Raw genomic sequence first — 22,804 nt, 5'->3', positions numbered from 1 at the left:
TACATTCAATGTGTGAACTTGCAGTTGGAATTAATGCACAAAGTCTCAAAAAGTGAACTTTACGACTACTCATCAATGATGCAGATGAAGGTAAGACAAAAGCAATTTTTTGGAAGTGCGGGAAGAGTCAGCAATTTGATACTACTGTAAAAATTTTGTTTTGTAATCGTATGCAAAGTCTCTGTTGCACAACTTACCAAGTACAGTGATAGTTATGTTCCTTCTTTCCATTCCCATTTCATTACTGGCTTCACATTCATAAATCCCATCATCCTCTAGGCGAGCCTCATTAATAACATACTTGCCATCCTCAGACTCAAGTTCTGTGGCTCCAAATTTGTTCTTCTTTCTCAATGTAATCCTTGCAGGCAGGGAGCTGAGAGTTAAACATATAATTGTCACAGTTTGCCCTTCCTGTATAGATTCAGAAGGATATACGAGGAGTTCTGTTTCCATTGGTGGACCTGCAAATTATATGAAAAGTTTTTTGTATTTTAGTAAAACATTCTACAGAGAATTCTTAACCTGACTATGATACCTGTGCTGTGCAGCCTAGCATATTCATTACCAGAATACAAAGGCAAATAAATTATGGATTGGAAAGCATTGAGTTATTTGACTAATGTACACCAACAATTACATATTACATTTTAATAAATTATATTAGATTAAATTATATCATTTCATACTGTTTTTTGCTATTGTTAATCATGTGTAGCTTGGCTGTCATGCAATTAATCTAAATTACAGCTTCTAAAGCCACACAAGGATGCATTCTCAAAACAATGGCACTCCTCCAGATGCAAAAAACACAAAGGTAGTGTGTGTGTGTGTGTGTGTGGGGGGGTTTGCAGGCCCCCATTCAAATGCTCCAGTGGAAGGACAAACCCCCCAACACCTCTAATCCCTACGTTACCTACTGCAAGAGCTCAAAAACTCAGAGAATAAGCAGATGCTAAGAAGATGTGTTTTACTTTTATTTTTCATTTTCTCCCTCTTCTCCAACTACACCGTTCCATCAAAGCACAACCTAGGCAGTCCCTACCTAAAAATGCTGAGTGCAGGAAACTTGCACCCTTCATTTTCAATTCTACAATTCTTGCAATTACTGTCTATAAAAATTAGTACATTTCTTTTTCATACCTAATTATTAGTATTAGCATAGTACATAATTATTTATGGATATTATTTAAATATATCAGAATTACATCAAAAGAATTCAAGGAAGGACTAATGACTTTCTGTCGTGTTCTAAGAAATTACAATTAATTAAAAGTAGAAGGAGGAAATAGTCCTATATATTCTGCCTTTAAACTATATTCTAAATTCAACCCACCATTCTTTCCCTGTTCCCCGCCTCATCCTTTCATCAGAAGTCCCAAACCTTCCTAAATGCCACCAAGTCCTTATCACTCACTAAAGTTGAAACTCCCCTTCCCCACCCTAAACATATGTTCTCTGACTATTGTCTAAACCTAAACTCTCCTCTTGATTCCTATGCCTAAATCTCTTCTCCTGCTCTCTAAACCTAAAGTTCGCAGTCACTCCCTAACCATAAACTTCCCTCTACCTGCAGAACCCTAAAATTGCCCTTAACTTAAAACCCCCTCCAATTACAGTTAAAACAGATAAGCTAGAGTCTCACCCACTCCCCACTCTCTCCCCAGTGGTGCTGCACTTACTTGCTCAAACTCATATAATTTGATAGGGTATCCACTTTTTCTACTTGCCTGCTGCACCTTGTCCAAACACATTATTCAAGTTTGAGATGAGTGACAGCCCTTGTGAGCTGCAAGATACTGGACTCTGTCACTGCAAGACTGCGGTCTTCCAGCAGCCCTGACTCAGGTTGTAGTAAATCCTAAAACAGTAATATTTTAGTAATAAGGGATTCTATTACTAGGCAGATGGACACCACCATCATGAGGTTGAATAACAATAAGATGGCAGTAAACAATAAGATGGCAGTAAACTGTCTTTCTGAAGCCAAAATCCAGGGAGTAACAAAAGGTCTTAGAACTCTCCTTCCTGAAAAATATGATTATGACCCGACAGTGGCTTAGGTGAGGGTGAATAACTTAAGCACTCTACCCAAAGGGATATGTAGAAGGACATGACTGAGTCTTCTATGCACATGTGTGAGGCAGAAAAGACACTGGTCTTGAATGGTATTTTGCCGTCACCCACACCAAGATTAAAGATATGAGAATTAGCTTTAATGATTGGCTATATATAGCCGATATTATTGCAGAAGGATCCAGTATGTGTTAGATTGTGATGAGAAGGCTGGCATACATTTTAGCTTTGCTAGGAATGAACTGCAACTCTCTTATCACGGCTTTCATATTGTGGCTAAAACGTTTGCTGCCCCCATAGTGCCTTTTTTAGGCAGAGTCCATCTGCTGGACATTCCAATCTTACACATTTTAATTCAGAACAAATTAAAGTGGCTCTACTCAACCAGGAGTCTAAATAAAAAAAAAAGATTATCCAGTGTGAGGCTCTCCTGCAGTTTGAATACAATCACAGATGAGTAGGTATAGCGACATGGTATCAAATCAATGAAAGCACTCCATCTGTTCCTAGGTATGGAACCTATCATGTCCTCAGATCTATTGGCAATTGTGGGGAAGCTTTGGTATTAGCCAAGGATATCATCAGTTAACAACAGATTCCTTGGAACACCAAATTTGAACTCCTAGAGGGCAAAATCACCCTAAATAACACCAATTACAACTTTACAGTTAGAGAACACCACTGATATCCCACTTTAAACATGTTAACTATCTTAGCACCTTAGCTGAAATCCCTATTAAACCCAATACCTTTCTGCAGGGGGACTTTAACTACCCATCAATAAACTGGCTCACCTACACTGTCAGAAGACTGAATGCTATAATTAAATGAAAAGGTGCTTCAACAAAGTATTAGTTTAAGGGTGGGCACACTTATGCAACCAGCTTATTGTACGTTTTTTTTTTATATTTTTCCCCTAACAGATTTGTTTGTTTTTCAATTGAATTGCACAGGTTATAGGTCACATTAAAGGTGGGAAAAGTTTTGAAATGATTTATTGTGTTCTCACTTTTTTATATCACAGACACCTGGCATTTTAACAGGGGTGTGTAAACCTTTTATATCCACTGTAAGTGTGCTACTAGGACTCCGATACCTTGATCTTATCCTCACAAATACGGCCACTTGTTGCACACCACTATATGTACTGTCTTCTTTTGTAAAATCGGACCATAAATCAGTGATCTTTTCCTTTAAGACTGGTGGTACTTTCCCTGAAAATGCTTCTGTATTTATGGACTTCTCAAAAGTAAGCTTTCTTCAATTACTTTATTATCTAAATAGATTCCACTGTAATCCTCCCCTGATGGAGTCTCTTGCTAAAGCCTTTGACTCTAGTTAAATAGGTGTACTGGTAATGCAATCCCCACTACACCAAATATACTGAGAATTTAAAAATAAACCTTATGGTGGAATACCAGTATAAATAAATTACATAGCAAAAACAGGAAATTACTTAATGCTCATAAAAAGTCTCATTCTACTCAAATTAAAAGTGCACTTAAGTACACAAATAAAGATCTTAAGTGAACTATTATGGAGCCCAAAGCAGAAAATTAACTTAATCTAGCCACTAAAACAAACAAACAAAAAAAATAAATAACTATATGTTTTTCTTTAAATATGTCAAAAAGTTAAGAACTAACACCCAACAGTGTTTGTAGCTAGTCTATAGTACTACTGCCCATTCAGAAACTACAAAAATAGCTACTTCCGTACCTGACAAATTCAGTGCAAATTTTCCTCTTCCTACAATTACAGCAATTCCATAGATTCCACAGTCACAGGCAACCCCGTTAAGTACTATGTAAGAAGAAGTTCTGTCTCAGGAGCTAACAACACCTCAACCATGGGCCCAGTTAACATACAAGGTTGTCTGACTATCAGTGAGAACTATAGCCTGTCTAGCTCCTTACTTAACCTCTTTAAGTTGGTTCACTGGTTGCATTGCATTCCTGAAGCCTGGAAAACAACCACTGCAATGTTTTTACTAATGGATGTTCCAACCAGAAATGCTAACTATACCCACCAGTCTCACTAGCCTCGTATGTAAAGTTATGAAACATATTTTCTCAGACTTCATTAATCTGGACATTAAAAATCTATTAACCCTGTATCCTCACCAATTTGGCTTTGTCAAAGGAAGGTCATGCTTCTGTAACCTCTGTTTATAAATAATTGCTTAGCAGTTACACAGTACATACAGCATATCCAGACCTGGCACAATCCTTTTACACAAATCCCGATGCAGGAATTATTGATGACTTGTAAATCGGAATACCTGTCCTTATGTTGTACTGTGGATAGCCAAGTGGATATCTGACTGAACTCAAATGGTTAAGGTTGCAGGTGCCACTTTGAAAGCCAAGAATTTACCAGTGGTGTGCCACGGGTTTCATTGTTGGGTCCCCAACGTATTAGATATCTATTGTTCAGATCTTCTGGCCAACACTTGTGACTTGTGGTTATCTGAGTTTGCAGACAACTGCAATTTGTAAGTCAGTATTTGATCTTCCACTTACTCAGAAATGCTCCAACATGGATTAAACCATGTTAACAAGTGGTGCAAGGATAATGGTCTCAAATTAAATGGGAAAAATGCAGTAGTTAATTTTTGTATGCAAAACATTTTCTCATCTTTATATGTGACAATCAGACACTATCATAAGGGATTAAGGCACTTTTATTGATATGCCCATACATTTTGACAGTCGTATCTCTGCAGTAGTTCAGAAAGCTTTATATCTAGATAATCTAATTCCCACAGGCATTTTTCAAAGAAGTTTTAATTCCCCTCTACGCATATGTCATCAGGCCCATTACTGAATATCATCCACCTTTTGGTATGCATTTCTGTAAACATATCTCTTATCTTGACTGCTTTCAGAAGATCTAAATTAAAAAGATGAGTGGTCTCAAAAATGTTAATTATCAGGACAGACTGGCAACCCTCTATGTGATCTTCATTTCTTATAGACTCCTCTAAGGAGATCAGTGTTTAGCTTTTGTAGACAGGTAAGATTCGCCTCTCTTTAACCTTCTATTCTTGCAGAGAACAAAATGTTTTTTTCAAATACCCAGTTGAAGAAACTAAACCTTCATCAATACAAAAATAATACATGTTGGCATGACAGATTCATATTCCAACCTGTCACCTCTGGAATAAACTTTCAGTATATGTCAAGAAGGGTAGAACCCTTGTCACCTTCAAGGAAAACCTAGATAACTGGATGGTAGGCCTCAAATTATATCCTGTCTATCCTGCACTGCTCTCCTTAAGGCTTGAGGGAACTTCTAAATATGGGTTATTGGGTAAGCCTGTAACAGTCTGTAGACTGATTGCCTGGAACCTATGAATCTTCGTTCTTCAATTCCTTATGTTCTTTATGCCCTTCTCATGTCCCTATCACATTGCCCATGCCTCTTCTGGTTTACAGTGAGATGACTTTCTGCTATATCAGACGTCTGTCAGATTCTTCACCTCCATCCCACGTTTCTTTTGTGGTTTCTTCTTGGTGCTTTCAGCATTTCATTGTCTGTTTCCTTGTAAAACCACCAGAATTGTATGCAATACCTGGTATTACACCAAACAACTATATGTGTCAAGTAGAGAATCATTACCACCATTGCCAACATCTGCATATGTAATCAGAAAATATAAAATAACAAACAATCTAACAAAGCAAGAGCTAACAGCTGTAAACTATTCTAACAAAATGATTTTCCAGGGAGCAAGTCCCCATCTACCACTTCTTCCCTCATTCTCTATGTAGGGTTATCACCTCATTCCCCTTTACGTAATTATTCCTACACAGAAGTCATGCCATTTTAGATCAGTCCAAACTGCAGTGACATTGGAGTAATGACAATCTTTCCATTCTGTGCACTTATGAAATAACACAATACATCCTTTTAGAGCTTAGTACAACTCCAGGTATCATTACTATGGCTAACATTTCACAAAACTTCTCAGCTCAGACTTCTACTTCACTGCAAGAGGTATATGATGTAACTCTACTGTAGCAATGAAACAACTGGTTCAAAAGTTCATCCTGAAACTAAGGGCTGCTAAAATCAGTCAAACAGAAAAACTGTAGAACAGGAAAACATTCTTGCAGGAAATAAACCAAGAAAATATAAGCATCGAACTCTACATAAGAAATAGAAGTTCCTTTGCCAAAGTAAAGGTACTGCTTTTCTTCACAGACGAAAAGGAAAACTGCACTACAGGAACACATTCTTCGACAACATTACATAACAAACAGGAACCCTCAAATTCCATATAAGAAGTGCATTGTTACTATATTATTATTATTTATTTACTTATTTATTCTTTTAGAACTATTCTTAAAGAGAATGCATGTTTTCAGCCAAAGAAGAACAGGAAACAAATATAAATAACATACACAACAACATCTATCTAATGAAACTGACAACATTCGGACACTTCTGTTTCACTAAAAGGTAATGAAACCATCATGCCTAGGGTATATTCCTTAAGGGAACCAGTAGCTGAAACTACATGCAAAAAGCCTCAAAAAAATAAAATGTATTATGTGCTCTTCATTGCTATGGATGAATGTAAGACAACAATCAATTTGTAAAAGTGCAAAAAGCATCAGCAGTTTATGACAGATGTAAAAAATGTATGCCTTGTAGCTTTACAGAAAGTCTGTTTTGCCCTTCTTACCTAACACAGTGATTGTTATGTTTCTTCTTTGCTTTCCTACTTCATTGCTGGATTCACATTCATATATCCCATCATCCTCTAGGTCAGCATCATTTATAACATACTTGCCATCCTCAGACTCAAGTTCTGTGTCTCCAGATTTGTTCTTCTTTCTCAATGTAATCCTTGTAGTCAGGGAACTGTGAGATAAACACACAATTGTCACAGTTTGCCCTTCCTGTACAGTTTTGGAAGGATATACCATGAGTTCTGTTTCCACTGGTGGACCTGTAAATTAAATGAATCTGTTATTTATAGCTGAGGGAAAAGTGTATTGATAATTAGTAAACAGGCTCTGATAACGCTGCAGCCTGGCATATTCATTATCAAAATATAGTGACAAATTTATGAACAGAATTCTGGCTCAGAATGCACTAAGTTATTTAACTACTGTAAATCAACAGTTACAAATTATATCTTACTATTTAAGATTAGATAATGCATGACCTATACAATACCAATCTGAAAAATGCTGACTAGCAGAAAGTTGTGGCCTTCCTTTTCAACATTCTGAAACTCACTGTTCATAGCTGTAACAATGAGTAGGTTTCTCTTTCATGCCTTAATAACTGTAAGACACAATTATTTAAACAAATTGTACAGAATTACACCGAAAAGTCAAAAAAGGACCGGCGATGCTACATCACAACTTTTCAGGAACTACAACTGTTTAATGTTAAAAGGAGGCAACAGTCCCTATTGGTCTTCCCTTTAAACTGCATTCTAACTTCCATTGTCTACTCCACCCCTCCTAAACTCCTCATTCCTTCACCAAAAGTCCCAAGCCTTCCCAAATGACCCCACAGATTCCCTTTCCTTCACCAATACCAGCAGTTCATTCCAAGGGTCCTCTACCATCTGTGTAGTTTCACAGATCTGAGGAACAGAGGATCTGACATGCTAGACTAATTATCAGCACCTTTATGAGAGATTAATCATGTGCAAATAAATGGGTTTTGCATCTTATTATCTCAATTTCAATTTCCCAATGAGTACTCCTTTCCCTGAGATGCAGCAGATATAGATATGGGCACATAGTTACTGGGGTGTGGGGGACAGGAAGGTTTGCTTCTCTGCAAAAACACTTTTTTACAGCTTTTTTAATTTTTTTAATTTCATTCACAACTGAGGGTTTGCAATACTTTGTAAGTACAGTTATGAGGGTCAATCACAAAACAGTTGCAACTTAACTCATTTCCTCCAATAGAGCTCTGGAAGTTTGACTGTAACTTCCAATAGGCAGAGCCTAAGCTTTCTGATAGAATAAAATTATGTCCTCTCATTTCAAACAAGTGTTCATATTTCTGGAACCATAGAAGCTACCAAGGCTGTAAAATTTCAACAAAACACAAATTGGTCATGCCGCTAAATGCTAGGAGCCTAAACATGAAACTGCACTCATTGCAAGCATTCCTAACCCTGGAGAATGCTAACATCTATGCAGTCATGAAGACCTGGTTCAAGGCTGCAGAGAGCACCACAGCCTTACCTGGTTACTCATCCTATCATACATTCAGACCCCAAACTGTGGGCAGTAAAGCCAAAGAAGGTGGAGTTTCAATATACATTAAAGACATACACACCTCCAGGCTGGTCAAACAGTATGACGCACAGGAGGCACTCCAGGTGCAGTTAACCATCGACAAGAACCGTATTCAAATCATAGCTAGCTACCGGCCTCCAAATCTGACTCAAGATGCCCAATCCGCCTATTTGGACCTGTTCGAATCTATCAAGATTCAACCCTTTACCCTGATCCTAGGTGACTAACTTCACAAACATTGACTGGAAGAACTACTCATTCCAGAACACAAATGCCCAGAGATTCATTAATTTTGTCAATGGAAATGCCTTGAAACAGCTAGACAATACTCCCACAAGGGGTGATAGTATCTTGGACTTGGTATTAACCAACATGAGTAACCACTGCAGCATCCCTATAGTATCATCCTCCCTGGTAAGATCCGACCACAAAGTGGTCACTTTCGAAGTCACCATCTCCCCCAACCTCCCTGTAGCTAGGATCAGACATAAAATCTTCTCCAAAGCTGATTACAGCCTCCTGAGGGATGGTATAGACAGCTTCACAGCCCCATCCACCTCTGTAGGAACTGGTACCAATATCCAAAACTACACCAAAGCACTATATGAGCATTTAAATAAATGCATGGAATCAGGAATGCCCGACAGGACTAAGTCATCCTCCACAAGGAAGAGTAAACCTGTCTAGTGGACATCTACAATAAATAAACTATAACAAAAGGAAAAGAAATTGCTGTCCAAGACCAAGAAGGAACAGGTGCCCAATTGGAAACAATGTCTCCTTAGCCTGAACAAGCAAATAAGAGCACTAGTGAAATCTTCCAAAGCAAACTTCAAGTCCAAATTGGCCACATCTACTAGCGACAATCATAAGGCCTTCTTCACATATGTCTGCAACCTCAAAGGAAGCACCCAGATCTGTTCAGAACTGGTGGTCAGGGACAACACATATACAAATGCTGTAGATATAGCAAACTTGCTGGCTGACAGCTTCAGTGAAAAATTTACCCCTCTGTCCCCCCATCAGTAAATCAGGACATCCTCAGTACCTGCCCCCTTCCCCTTATATCTAGGGAACAGGTCATCACTGCTCTCTCACAGGCAAAAAATACAGCCTCCATGGGACCCAATCACATCCCAGGCTGCATCCTATGTGAAGTCAGGCAGGAATTTGCAGCACCATCAGGCACCCTATTCAACCAAAGCCTGAGTACTGGCTTCATCCCAGCTGAGTGGAGGACAGCCACTGTCATCCCTTTACACAAAGGTGGAGCGTCCACCGATCCAGGAAATTATAGACCCATCAGCCTAACTAGCCTGATCTGCAAGGCCATGGAACAGATTATCATGGATCTCATTAACAAGGACACTGGCAACCTCTAAACACTTGATCCCACACAGTTTGGCTTTATCAAGGGGAGGTCATGTCTGCTAAATTTGGTCAACTTCTTTGAGACAGATACCAAAGCCATGGACGAGATGAAGACGCTGCATACCGCCTACCCTGACCTGGCAAAAGCCTTTGACACTATTCCCCACTTGGGCATAATAGATAAACTCTCTCAACTAGGCATTAATCCATAGGTTACCAGATGGATAGCAAACTGGCTCACTGATAGAACCAACGTAGTCAAGACAGAGGAAGCCACCTCAAGCAGTAGACCCGTAACAAGCGGAATACCACAGGGTTCGGTCTTGGGGCCTCTGTTATTTGGGATATACTTTTCTGAGGTGCAGGTCAAAACCACTGGACTATGGCTGACCAAGCTTGCAGATGACTGCAAGCTGGGTGCTGTCATCAATTTCCTTAGTGATCTGGACATCCTCCAAGAGGGTCTCACTCAGACAAATGACTGGTGCCAGAAACATGGCTTCAAGCTGAATACCAAAAAAATGCATCATCATCATCGCCTTTGGGGAGCGTGATGCCCCCACAAATTATCACATTAATAACAATGTCCTATGCACTCAATCAGTCCTGAGGGATTTGGGCATCCAGGCCGATAGCAGCCTGACTTTTGACCACCATGTTGCTTCCATGGTACAGAAAGCCTTCTACATGGCCCACTTCATACGTAAGGGTATCTCATCCAGGGACAAGAAGATCATAGCATCCCTGTATTCTTCCCTTATAAGGCCCATTATTGAGTACAACACACATTTCGGCATGTACCTTGCAAAGCACATGCAGCAGCTGGACAGACCCCAGAGGTTCCTCATCAAGAGAATCCAGGGCCTCAAACATCTATCATACACAGATAAGCTAAAAGCCCTATCCCTCTACTCAATTTCATACAGACTGATCAGAGGTGACCGCTGTCTGGCATACAAGGCGATCATGGACCCCGCCTTGATGAGCCTGCTGCATATCCGCAAGTCAAGCTCTACTTGAGTAATCTGCATGCACAGCCTCAAGCTGGTCTGTGACATCAATAAGACTTGTTGGCGGGACAGATTTGTGTCCCAGAGACTCCCTTATCTATGGAATAGACTCCCTATCCACATCAAGCAGAGTACCTCTTTACCTCTTTTTAAGCGTAAACTGGATGGGAAACACAAAATAAACCCCAGGGACTCCACCCATGTCCCTGCTGAACAGGGGTATCGGGTGCTGATTTGTCTAAACATGGGCTAAACTCTTGGCTAGGCTTATAAGGGCCTCAGGGCCAATAGCCTAGTAACCTCCTATGATCCTATGAATATTTTATAAACAGCTTAAACTATCTCAGCAACCAGTCAAGTTACACATATACTGTCATCAGCATTTTGTTCATACAGCTGAAAGCTTTCATACAAGGTTTAGCAGTTGTGTCTGTGCTACTTGGTTGCTGAGATATTTAGAAAGATATGAAATTTATGATGATATAAATATATGAATAACAAATAATATCCCTTTACCTGCACTACACAGAGATCAATATCAATATAGTTGTGCTTTTAACTGTGTAAGCTGTAAAATGAAATCTTTGAATATTTTGTATGTAGCACAGTTTTGGAATTATTAATGCACACATGAGCAAGCAATATTTGACACTTAGAGGTGTCAGTAAGATGTAATTGCAAAAGCACCTGGAGATGTCACTCATCTAAAATGAGTTATTTAGGAGCCTGCACAATCTGAAGACTGTGCCTCTCTCCACCCCGCTTCTCCTCCACTTCAGGGGGCTCCCTTTACATCCTCCAGGCAAGATCTTGTACATCTATATTATGTTTTCAACACATACTCTTCTAGAGACTTTCTTCTGGACTCCTTCAACAAAGCAATGTTCCTCTCCTTATACAACTTGCAGAACAGCAGACATTATTTGGGATTCATACTAGTGAGAGCTCTGTAGCATGAAACCTTTACTTTTATCTTTCTGAAATCTATCAGCTGAGGCTTACCCCACTATTCTGCTCAATGTTGTCCTGACCCTCTTATTCTACTTTGCTGTCCTCTCCAGGTGTGGTATTTCCCCGGATCTTTTTCCTACTCTGTCATCATCATTTCTTCTTCCTCTTTCCATTGGCACATGAGTTACTATGGTCAAACTGCATTACATTACTGCTGGGTGGGGGGTCAGGTACAGCTGGATGAAAGTAACTGACCCGCATGCTGTCTGATCAGTTTAAACAAACATTACCTGGCTTTGCAGGCTAGTGTGCATTTGTGAGAAGTAAGACAGACTATTTAACTGGACACCTGATATGCACAGAGTGGGTATAATTGCTGGGGATGTTTGTGGAGGAAAGTAATGAGCTGTCTGTTGTGGTTTACTGATTACTCTGACTTTTCAAGACCAATGTGATTTATGTGAAACAATGTGCAATACTTTAATGTATGTCAGCTGCCATTTATAATAAAAGTGAAATGCATTACATAACCATCTTCTTCTATTACAATCACACATCTAATTTGTACAGAGAAGTAGTTAGAATTGATTGGTGGGAATGTCTGGATGAAAGTAATTATCTTGCTGTTTGATCAGTTTAAACTGAGATTATCTGGCTTTGCAAACTACTGTGCATTTGTGAGAAGTAAGATGGACTACTTAACTGGACATCTGATATGCACAGAGTGAGTCTAACTGCTGAGTTTGTTTGTGGAGGAAAATGATGAGCTATCTGCTGCTGTTTGCTTATTCTTCTGACTTTGCAGGACTAACGTGATTTATGTGAAGCAATGTGCAATACTTTAATGTGGGGCAGCTGTTTGCTTGAAATAAAGGTGAATTACATTACATGACCATCCTCTTCTATTACAATTACATGTCTAATCTGTACACACTGTCTGGAGGGGAATGTCTGGGTGAAAGTAACCGAACATATTGTCACTTGTTCAGTTTAACAGTCATCTTCTAAAAAAGGTAAAATGCATCATAGAGCACCCAGACCTTTAGAGCTCCTTGGGACCTGCTGCCCCCCCCCAAAAAAAAGAAAAAAACAAGACTGCATAAATGAATTTTAACAGGGGTTTAATAGTCACATCTGCCCTGAAGCCCACCTACTCTAAAACCAACTCTGCTCGTAAGTATATACAGAAGGCCGCTGTAACTTGGGTTTGAGGGGCAGGGGACAGTGTCATTATTTCTTTAACATTCCTTCCAAACCTCTGAAGTCAGCATATGATATTCTGGGCTGTGGACAATGGGGTCATTATTTCTTTAAATTTCCTCACAGGCTTCAGTGGGTGCACAGAGGGTCACTATAGCTTGTATAGGAACACACTACTGTCTAAAGTAGAAGTTAGAAACATTATTGTAATCTTTTTTTTTCCATTTTCCTCACAATGAAACACCAGACACATATAAAACTGGCTATCATTTGGGCAATGTAAAGAAGCATGCTGTTTATATAAGTCAACAGTGAATGTTATGTTTTGTTTGTTCTTTCAGTTTTGTTCTAATCTGACATTAGAAGGGTACAGCATTATGTCTTGGATGCGATTTTCTTCTTTCTTGAAATAAAAAAAGTAAGATTGAATTTCTTTTCCTTATGCATGATTTTTTTTTAGGCCACCACTGGATCAAAGGATTGGGAAAAAGCTCTAAAATGCACATAGAGTATATATAAGCCCAATGACTTCTGTGTGCCTTGCAGGCCCCAGATCCCCAACTTAAATGGGTTATTGCAGTATAGTCTTGGTCAATTAGGATGTGTTGAAAACATGCAGGAAAAAACAAATGGAAAGGGGAAGACAATGTCTTTATGCTTTTATTTTGGCCATTATTGGATGAAAGGGCTGTTTAAAAACTATAAAATGCATTTCATGGTGTTATACATTTATTTTCACTGTAGATATTACAGCATACTCGTGGTGAGTTAGAGTATTCTAAAAGGATGCAGAAAAAAGCAAGGTTGAAGAGTAAGAATTCATTTGTTTCCTTGGTCATATTTTTTTTTTTTTTTTTTAATCAGACCATCACTGGATGGAATTGTTCAAAAAATGTGAAATGCAGCTCAGAGCATCTAGAACCCTGATAGCTTCCGGTGGCCTATGGCCTCTAGACCAACAGCTTAATGCAACTGTTTCCTCCAATATCAGACTGAAGTCTGACCTAGACAGAACATGAATGAATGAATAACTGTAGGAAAACAAAGTGAAGAATAAGATAAACTGAGAAAAAGGAATCAAAAACATAATCTGGAGGGTATGGTTAGGTCAGGATGGATGGGAGTTGCATTAACAGGTGATGTACTGGGTTCCTGTCAGAAGAACGAAGACGCATTATGTCGAATGTGTCTTCGTCAAACTGTAAATGTCGAAAACACAAAATGACGAAGCAGCTTTTAAGTGAATTCTTTCCCTGGGAAAGAAGTCGCTTGGCTGCTTCCATCACTTTGCTGTTTTTGGCACTGTAGTGCGATCTCAGAGTTGGTATATTTAAGTGGGGGGGGGGGCGAAGCCCACTACTTAAAATAGTGTTTACTGTTTTTTTTTTTGGGGGGGGACAGCAATTTTTTCCCCTGGGAAATTCTGGCTGTTCTCTCTTTTTTGGTTTTGTTCTTTTGTGGTCGATATAACATCATTCGATCTTTTGATCGTTCGCTGTTATAACATAGACCCGATGTGCTAGGAGGGGCACATCACCTGTTAATGCAACAGGTAATGTGCTTGGAGGGGCACCATGGAGCACTTTGCCTATGGTGTCAGTTGTTCCAAAGACAGTCCTGAGACCATCATATCTAGGATATAAGCAGTGTGTGAACCGATAGCTTGAATTCTTACAAGCCTCAAAAAGGAAAAAAAAATATTATGTGCTCTTCAATGCTATGGATGAAGATAAGACAAAAGCAATTTTGTGAAAGTGAAAAACAGTATCAGCAGTTTACTACCATTGTAAAAAAAAGTATGCTTTGTAATATTACAGAAAGTCTGTTTTGCTTTTCTTACCTAACACAGTGATTGTTATGTTCCTTCTTTCCATCCCTACTTCATTGCTGGCTTCACATTCATAAATCCCATCATCCTCTAGGTAAGCCTCATTAATAACATACTTGCCATCCTCAGACTCAAGTTCTGTGACTCCAGATTTGTTCTTCTTTCTCAATGTAATTATTGCAGGTGGGGAGCTGTGAGTTAAGCATGTAATTGTCACAGTTTGCCCTGCCTGTACAGTTTTGGAAGGATATACTATGAGTTCTGTTTCCATTGGTGGACCTGTAAATTAAATGAAGGTGTTACTTATAGTTGAGGGAAAAATGTTTAGATCATTATTAAACAAGCTGTGATAGCTCTGTTACGCAGCCTGGCATATTCATTATAAAAATACAGAGAAAAATGTATTAACAGAATTCTGGCTCAGAATGCAGTGAGTAATATAATTACTGCAAATCAACAGTTACATTTTATACTTTATTATACTGGATTAGATATAGATTAAATAATTTTAGACTATTATTAATCATATTTTGTTTAGCTGACTCATACTTAATCTTTAAGGCTTCTAAAACCTCAGGAGGTTGCATTCTTAAAACAGCAGCGTTATTCAGGTTGTACACTGTCCAGTAATTTACTGAAAATATGTGTCAGTGAATTTGCCAGTACACTGGCTAGATTTCTCAGGAAACCATGACACATTTTACCTATTTAGTACCTATTTCACTTTCACACAAGCTGCTTTACTATCCATTTCCTTCTTTTGTGTTCTCTCTCTCAGCCAGTATAAATCTGTTCATAGGATCACAGGAAGTTAATACGCTGATGGCCCGAGGCTAGGGTCCTTACAAGCGCAGCTATATTTACCCTTGTTACCATTATCAGCACCTGTTACCCGTCCAAGAGGAACATAGGTGGAACCCCCGGGGTGAATTTACGGTTACCCATCCAATCCTCCAGAATGTGTTTGAAGAGGGCCAATGAGGTGCTCTGTTTGACGTGAAGTGGGAGTCTATTTCAAAGGTATGGTAACTTCTGGGAGACAACTCTGCCCTCCAGCAGATTCTACTGATGTCACAGACCAGGTTTAGGTCCTTGCAGCTAGTAACCTGTGTGCCATTTGACTTGTGGATGTACAGTATTTCTAATAAAGCAGGGTTAGAGATCACCTTATATGCAAGGCAGAGATCACCTCTGAGTAGTCTGTATGAAACAGGATAAAGTGACAGCGATTTCAGACGATCCACATAAGATAGCTGCTGAAGACCTTGAATTTTCCTTGGGAGGAAACTCTGTGGTCTCTCCAATTGCTGCAGATGCTTTGATAGTTACATATCAAAAGGAGTGTTGTACTCAGTTGTTGGCCTAATGAGTGAAGAGTACAGGGAGGTGATAACTTGTACTTTTCTCGAGGCAATGCCCTTATGAGATGAGCCATACAGAATGCCCTTCTTATCTCTATGGAAATATGGTGATCAAAGGCAAGGTAGCTGTCAACCAGAGTGCCCAGATTTCTCACCGCTCAGTGCAAACTTAGGGTATTGCCACTGATGTGGTGATTTGCATGAACATCGCTCTTACCGAAAGGGATGATAATACATATTTTGCATTGAGTTTGAGACCATGACTTTGGCACCAATCATTTGTTTGTGTAAGACCTTCTTGAAGGATGCTGACTTCGTTTGTAAATTCTATGACTGCACCCAATTTGCAGTCGTCAGCAAATTTTGTCAGCTACAGTCCCTTGGTTTTAGCTTGTACTTCTGAGAAACAGATTCCAAAAAGAAGAGGCCCAGGACTGATCCCTGTGGAACACCACGGGTTAAGGGTCTGCTGTTGAAGGTGGATTCACCTATTTTGACTTTATGGGTTCTATCAGTGAGTTAGTTCGGAACCCATCTTATGATATAAGCGTTGATATCTACCTGGGAGAGTCTGTCAATGATGTCTGACTGAGAGATAATGTCAAATGCCTTGGGTAGGTCTAGGTAGGCTGTATGCACAGACTTCCCCTCATCCAGGGCCCTGCTGACTGTTTCACAGAAGCCCACCAGGTTTAATAGGCATGATCTCTTAGGTTCATAGGTTGGTACTGAGCTATCTGCCTGAAGGCATATATTAGCCCAGCCACGTGTGCGGTATTCACCGCCCCCTTTAGTAGTTCCCTAGACCCTTGTGCTAGCAGCTAGTACCCTTGGCCCCTATCTAGTAGCACTGTTGGTGTGATCCCCGGTGTGAACTTTCTGTTACCCATCCACTCATCAAGGTTCCTCTTGAAGAGTGACAGTGAGGGGCTCTGTCTTATGTAGATCGGGACCCTGTTCCATAGTAAGGGAAGTCTCTGCGAAGGGAATCTATCCCTCCAGCATGTTCTATTCATTGTTGTGTTGAGGTTTATATCCCTGGAGCATGTAGCTCAAGTAGATTTGGTTTTGCTAAGATGGAGCATGTTCAACAATTCTGGGTTGGACATGGCTCTGTACGTTAGACAGAGATCGCCTCTGAGAAAGCGGTATGCAACAGAGAACAGTCTTAGCTTTTTCAATCGTGCTGCATAGGGCAACTGTTTGAGGCCAGTAATTCTCTTGGTTAGGTACCTCTGTGGTCTATCCAGCTGCTGGAGATGTCTAGCCAGGTACATTCCAATTGACAAATCCAAACTGAGTAGGATCTAGTGTTTGGAGATTACCTACATCTTTTTTGATAAGGTCCATGATAATTTTCTATATGGCCTTGCAGATAAGGCTAGTCAAGCTAATAGGTCAGTAATTCCTGGGATCAGCAGAAACACCACCTTTGTGCAAGGGGATAACGGTGGCAGTTTTCCATTCAGCTGGGATGAAGCTGGTGCTTAAGACTGTGACTGAAAAGAGTACCCAATGGTGAGGCTAATTTTTGTTTGAGCCCATGTAGGATGCAGTCCTCCCTTTTTACCTTTTCTGCCTTTCTTGACCTCTTCTGCCAACTCCCTTTCAGTATGCACCTTTGCTATTCTTACCTGCTTTGCACACTTCTGCTTAAGACCTTGTACCGTGCCTCCTCCATTTCCCCCATTCCTCTCCCTCCCACTTACTCTGTACCCTGCTTCTGCCCTAATCAATAGCTTCAACTTTCTATGTAGCTATATTTGCCCTCTCATCTTTTTTTGCATTTTCCTCAAATCTTAGTTCATACCCCCATGTACCTGATTCCTGGCCATTTTTCATAGTTTGCTCATTCCTATAATTTGACTACAGATACCGAACACATTTTAGCCTCTAATATCAGGATAATCCCCTCTCTGATGTCAATCACTTTTGTCTTTGAGTTTGGTTTCTTACCATTCCCCACATAGTATAACCCAAACAGAGGTGTGATCTCTACTGAGAAGAAAGAAAAAGGAACAGCCTGACTTTAACCCCCAAGAAGATCACAAATGGAAACTGAAAACTCAACCAAAGGCAAAGACAACCTTATAAGTAGTCTGGGACATTGGAAAAGTGACCAACTGCAACCATGGCAGAAGAAATCTGGAGACAGGGCTTTAGGCAATGAGGAGGATAGGTAGGGAAGACCCTCAGTAACCTGGAAAGGTTTTAAGGATCACATTAAACACGTGCATGTCTTAATCTCATAACTAAAGGACCTGCAACTCCCAACATTAGATAGAGGGATATGTGACGCTCTGAAATGGTGAGAAGAACAAAAAGAGAAAAAAAAAAACAATGTGGGATATAGCCTCATACTATCCTGTACCATTACCTAACAGATGTAAGAACAGCATTGGTTCTTCACAGAAAATAGGACACTACTTGGATAAAGTCCACCGTGAAAAGAGGCATATAAAGTGAATACATCCAAATGTTATGCTTTAGTATTATACTGACCCTCCCCAGGAAGATCTTTACATGATATAGTTTTGCTTTCACCTCCCTTTCCAATACATTTGCTATAATTGTGAACCAGGCTAGAGCATGAGGAACCCTTCCCCTCTCAATCATCTTCATCCACAGTGATGAGAGTCAAAATTGCTGCTAGCAGATTTGGGGTTGTCTATAGGTTTGCAAAACACTCACGGCCTCAACCTCTGAGCCAGTGCCCTTGCCAGGAGGCAGCAAAAGAGATGTGCTTAATTCTAAGCAATTGCTGCTGCAGGGAATGCATACCTCAGCAGGAACATTGTCTTTGTATCCTTGTGAAACAGCATTGGAACAGTAGGAATGAAATTTCACTCCCACATTAGTAACAATTTGTACTCTCTCTCCCTCAGCATTTTCACAGACTCATCAACTTCCATACCAAACAACTGGGTGTTAAATGGTCAGTCTATAAAGGACACATTGACATCTTCTGCAAATGGGATAAAGCACAAACAGGAGTGCTGAGTGATTATTTTGGATCTGATCACACCCTGGCAAATCCGCCAACTGCAATTTATGCTGCGCAGACCATCGAGATGCAAACAGCAGAAGCCCCATGGATGCCTGGGTTTTAATTCTTTTTTCAAGGTCACTGTCATGCATAAACTCAATGGGATGTTTCATTGGGTCTGATCACACCCTGGAAAATGCAGCAAATGCAATTTGTACTGCTCAGACCACCGAGATGCAAACAGCAGGAACTCCATGGATGCCTGGATTTTAATTCTTTCTTTAAGGTCACTGTCATGCATAACCTCAACGGGATGTTTCACTTTGTCTAATAGACCCCTCTGACAGTACACCACTGGTGTCACATAGATTAATGTCCCCATAACATAGCATGAGAGATATATAGACTTTCTCTGCATATCTAAAGCCTGAGAATTCCAGTTTGGGGGACAAATCACTGGAGGCTGTGGGATAATGACTCACTTTAGAGCCACTTCTGAGATTGTGACATCAGGTTTTGGAGTCTCTACATTTATAGAACACATCTTATGGGTAAGGAAATATAGACTGCCTTCTATGGAAGAAGGGCCACAATATCAGAGTATTTCCAGTCATAATTAACTGTATCTTGTAAGCTGAGTCTGAGAAGAGAACCGAGGTAAGTATTTAGCAGGAAAGAAAGCATATAGTAAAGATTTCTTAAAAAGAAAAATAAATTGTCCATCAATAGACAAGAAAAAGTGATGATTTCCATAAGCACTGCTACAATAGTTAGCCTCAAAGAAAAAAAAAAAGATGAAGCTATAGAAAATTCAGGAAATCGTGAAACTAAGGTACTGCACCTTTAAAACAAAACTCAACAAATTGTGGTCTAACCTCACTCAATAAATTGTTGTCATTCCTTGTTCCATCTGTATCTGAATGTGTAATTTCTGATTAAATGTCCAGTATACAGGACCAGAATGTGATCATTCAGAAATCACTTCTGTGATATGACTGATGAAACACGTCTATCCACTTCGTTGTAATGACACCAATGACACAGACCAAAAGTTGTTTGCCTGCTTTTTTTAGAGGACAAGTTCTGTTGAATCCTTAATGTTGGGGGAAGGGGAAAAGCCTCAGTGCCACAACATTCAAAATGTAGAAACTCCTCAAAAGAGTGCATCATAGCCTCGAGCAAACCCTGCTTCATTCCAACTGGAGTTAATGATTTCCAAGAAACTGTGGATTAAAGAAGCATAAGACAGTTGTTCAAAGAAGGCTCTTTACTGAATATGAACATGTTGGATTATGGTATTTCAAGATGAGAGGTTCAACTCCTGCATTAGAGACTCCACATTACTAAAACTGCTGTGCTGAAAAGTAATGCTATGTAAAGATAAATGCAAAGTAATTCTAAAACATTTCAAAATCAAAACCCAAGAGTATTCTTACTAAAAAGATTAATAAGCTACATACCCAGTGTACATGTTTTAGGAGCATTTCACTCTCTCTGACAGACATAACTCATACATTATGGTGAGTCTCACTGTACTTCTATAATTCTGATCTGCAGCAATACTAATTAATAACATTTTATTTCATATCTATTGTTGTGAAATTTTCTCCATAAACCACCTACTATATCTAATATTATATGGCCACCTTATTACTTCCCATACATTTCCACATGTTCTCTTGACTCAGACAATATAACCACCTCCATTATGATAATCATGCATTCCAGGACGTGCCCCATGTATGTTCATATGTAAACTTTGCCTTATTTATGTTCGTATGTAAACTTTATAATAACAACTCAGTAGGTATGAGCAGTTCCATATACAGCATGTGAAGAACGTGTCTTGTACTTATATGAATCCTGTACTTATGTTGATTTATCTATAGTGCACATTACTAGTAACAACTCATTGGATTTTCATGATGCTGACCTAGATGCTTCATGGAATCTGTACTTTGCATGGACATCTACACATTTAGTAAACCGGGATAGTGTAGACGAGTGAATTACAGACAATCTGACAAAGTTGGAGCAGAAAAGGGGCCCAATGAAAAGGCTACATTATACAGATAACAAATGGTAAATAAATGCACTGTATACATACTTTGAAGCTGCAGAGTTTGTGAGGAAGCTTTTTGCTTTATGCCCCCTCCAATATCATGGAGATCTAAGGAAGCAACACATTTTATTTCTTTTCCATTGTCTTCAGAAGTGGGCACAAATTCAAATTCAGTGCTGACTGTTTCTGGCTTAAAGTTCTCGAACGACTGCTCAGGATGCATGGTTTCAAGAGGCTGCCCATCTTTAGTCATCGTGACTTTAATCCGTTCAGCGGGGAACACACTATCAACTTCACAAACGATGACTGCTTTTTTCCCAACAGTAAGGATATCATTCCACTTTAATAACGGAGCACTGGGAAAAGCTGCAATGACCATAATCACAACATTAAACATTTATTTTCTTTAACAGAATATTTATTTTTATTTTCTCATCACATTATCTATTATGTTAACTGCTGCATATCAGTAATTGTTTTTCAGTTTCAGGGAACATGTCAGTTACTCCAATCACTACATGCTACTGTAGCCTGATGTGTTATTATGAGTATGTGTGCTACTTATTTCCGGAGGATAATGCAAAGTTTTTTTTTTTTTGTTGAGAAATGTCGCATGGTTCCAGGAAAGAGGACTGCTATACAGTGCTTGTCTCCTGTTCTCTAGCAATTTCTATTCCTTTGTTGAGAAGTTGCTCCAGTTCTTAGTGTTGCCTCCCTAAGTAGGACCCAGACTAGCTAACTTAATACCTAGTCCAGTCTCATAAATAGCCATAAAGGGTGTATTCCATTATAAAGTACTATAGCTGCACCTGGCACAACATTTCAGTGTGTATCACTATCTCACATTAACCACCTGTACCTTACTTTCTGGGTTTTATTTTACTTTAATGTATTTTGTAATGACTATGCTGTATACCCATGTATTGAATTTTTGAACATTTTTTGAATCATGGTTATGCTGAACATCATTGTACTGAACGTCTTGAATATTTTTTGTATTGTGATGTACTATGTGGAGATTTTCTCCGCTGAAAACAGACAATCTCTGTCCATTTGGAATTTCCCAGTAACAAATGCAAAATTAAATAAATAAAGTAGCCCAGGGAATATCTAACCAGAAAATGAAGTCCTGAGTTAATTGCTTACTGTATGCAGGGTGGCAGTGCAATCTGGTGGAATGTAAAGTACTGTTTCACATAAGCCTCAAATGGAAAGGAATCGGCATTCCTTGTCTTTCTTGTTGTCAATTCCCACAAAGGTTTGTTAATTAATAGCACTAATCAATATGATAAAAACTACCAGTTAATTAATAGCACTAATCAATGTGATAAAAACTATCAATCAATTGTAATTAATACATGAAACAGAATCAGTATTTAAGCTTATATGGTAACACTGACACAATGCTTCTGCTGTAGTAAGCAACACTATCTTGAGAAAGAAGGACCAGATATACAATCTTTAGCCTTCTTTTGTGGCATACTGGAAAATAAATACCCACCAATATCTCTTATTAAGGTTAAGCTCTGAATGCTCGGTGTGACTTATACCTCTCCGCAGAGGTGGGAAGGCATATGTGAATGCACATTCCCCTATCAATACATCTGTGAAAATTGGTGGTGGTGGGGGGGTACTCTAAGCAAATTTAAAACAGCAGTCCTCAGGCATAGTAATAAAATATCACCAC

The 22,804-nt window shown here is 39.4% G+C and overlaps 1 protein-coding gene across 2 annotated transcripts in view; it reads right to left on the bottom strand.

The window, feature by feature from the left end:
* LOC122809033 (vascular cell adhesion protein 1-like) overlaps positions 1–22,804 on the bottom strand; it is an 88,211-nt gene that overhangs the window by 44,697 nt on the left and 20,710 nt on the right. For both annotated transcript variants that reach the window (XM_044080235.1, XM_044080236.1), the window contains exons 3-6: positions 21,163–21,483; positions 14,721–14,987; positions 6,767–7,033; positions 198–464 (exon numbers count right to left, since the gene is read on the bottom strand). In XM_044080235.1, coding sequence (XP_043936170.1) covers positions 198–464; positions 6,767–7,033; positions 14,721–14,987; positions 21,163–21,483 — 1,122 coding nt within the window. The remainder of the gene's footprint in view (positions 1–197; positions 465–6,766; positions 7,034–14,720; positions 14,988–21,162; positions 21,484–22,804) is intronic.

Source organism: Protopterus annectens, chromosome 8.part0 (assembly GCF_019279795.1).
Source record: "Protopterus annectens isolate FY-2018-M chromosome 8.part0, PAN1.0, whole genome shotgun sequence".
In the NCBI taxonomy this organism is placed as follows: domain Eukaryota; kingdom Metazoa; phylum Chordata; order Ceratodontiformes; family Protopteridae; genus Protopterus; species Protopterus annectens.
This window is presented reverse-complemented; position numbering and strand designations above follow the sequence as displayed.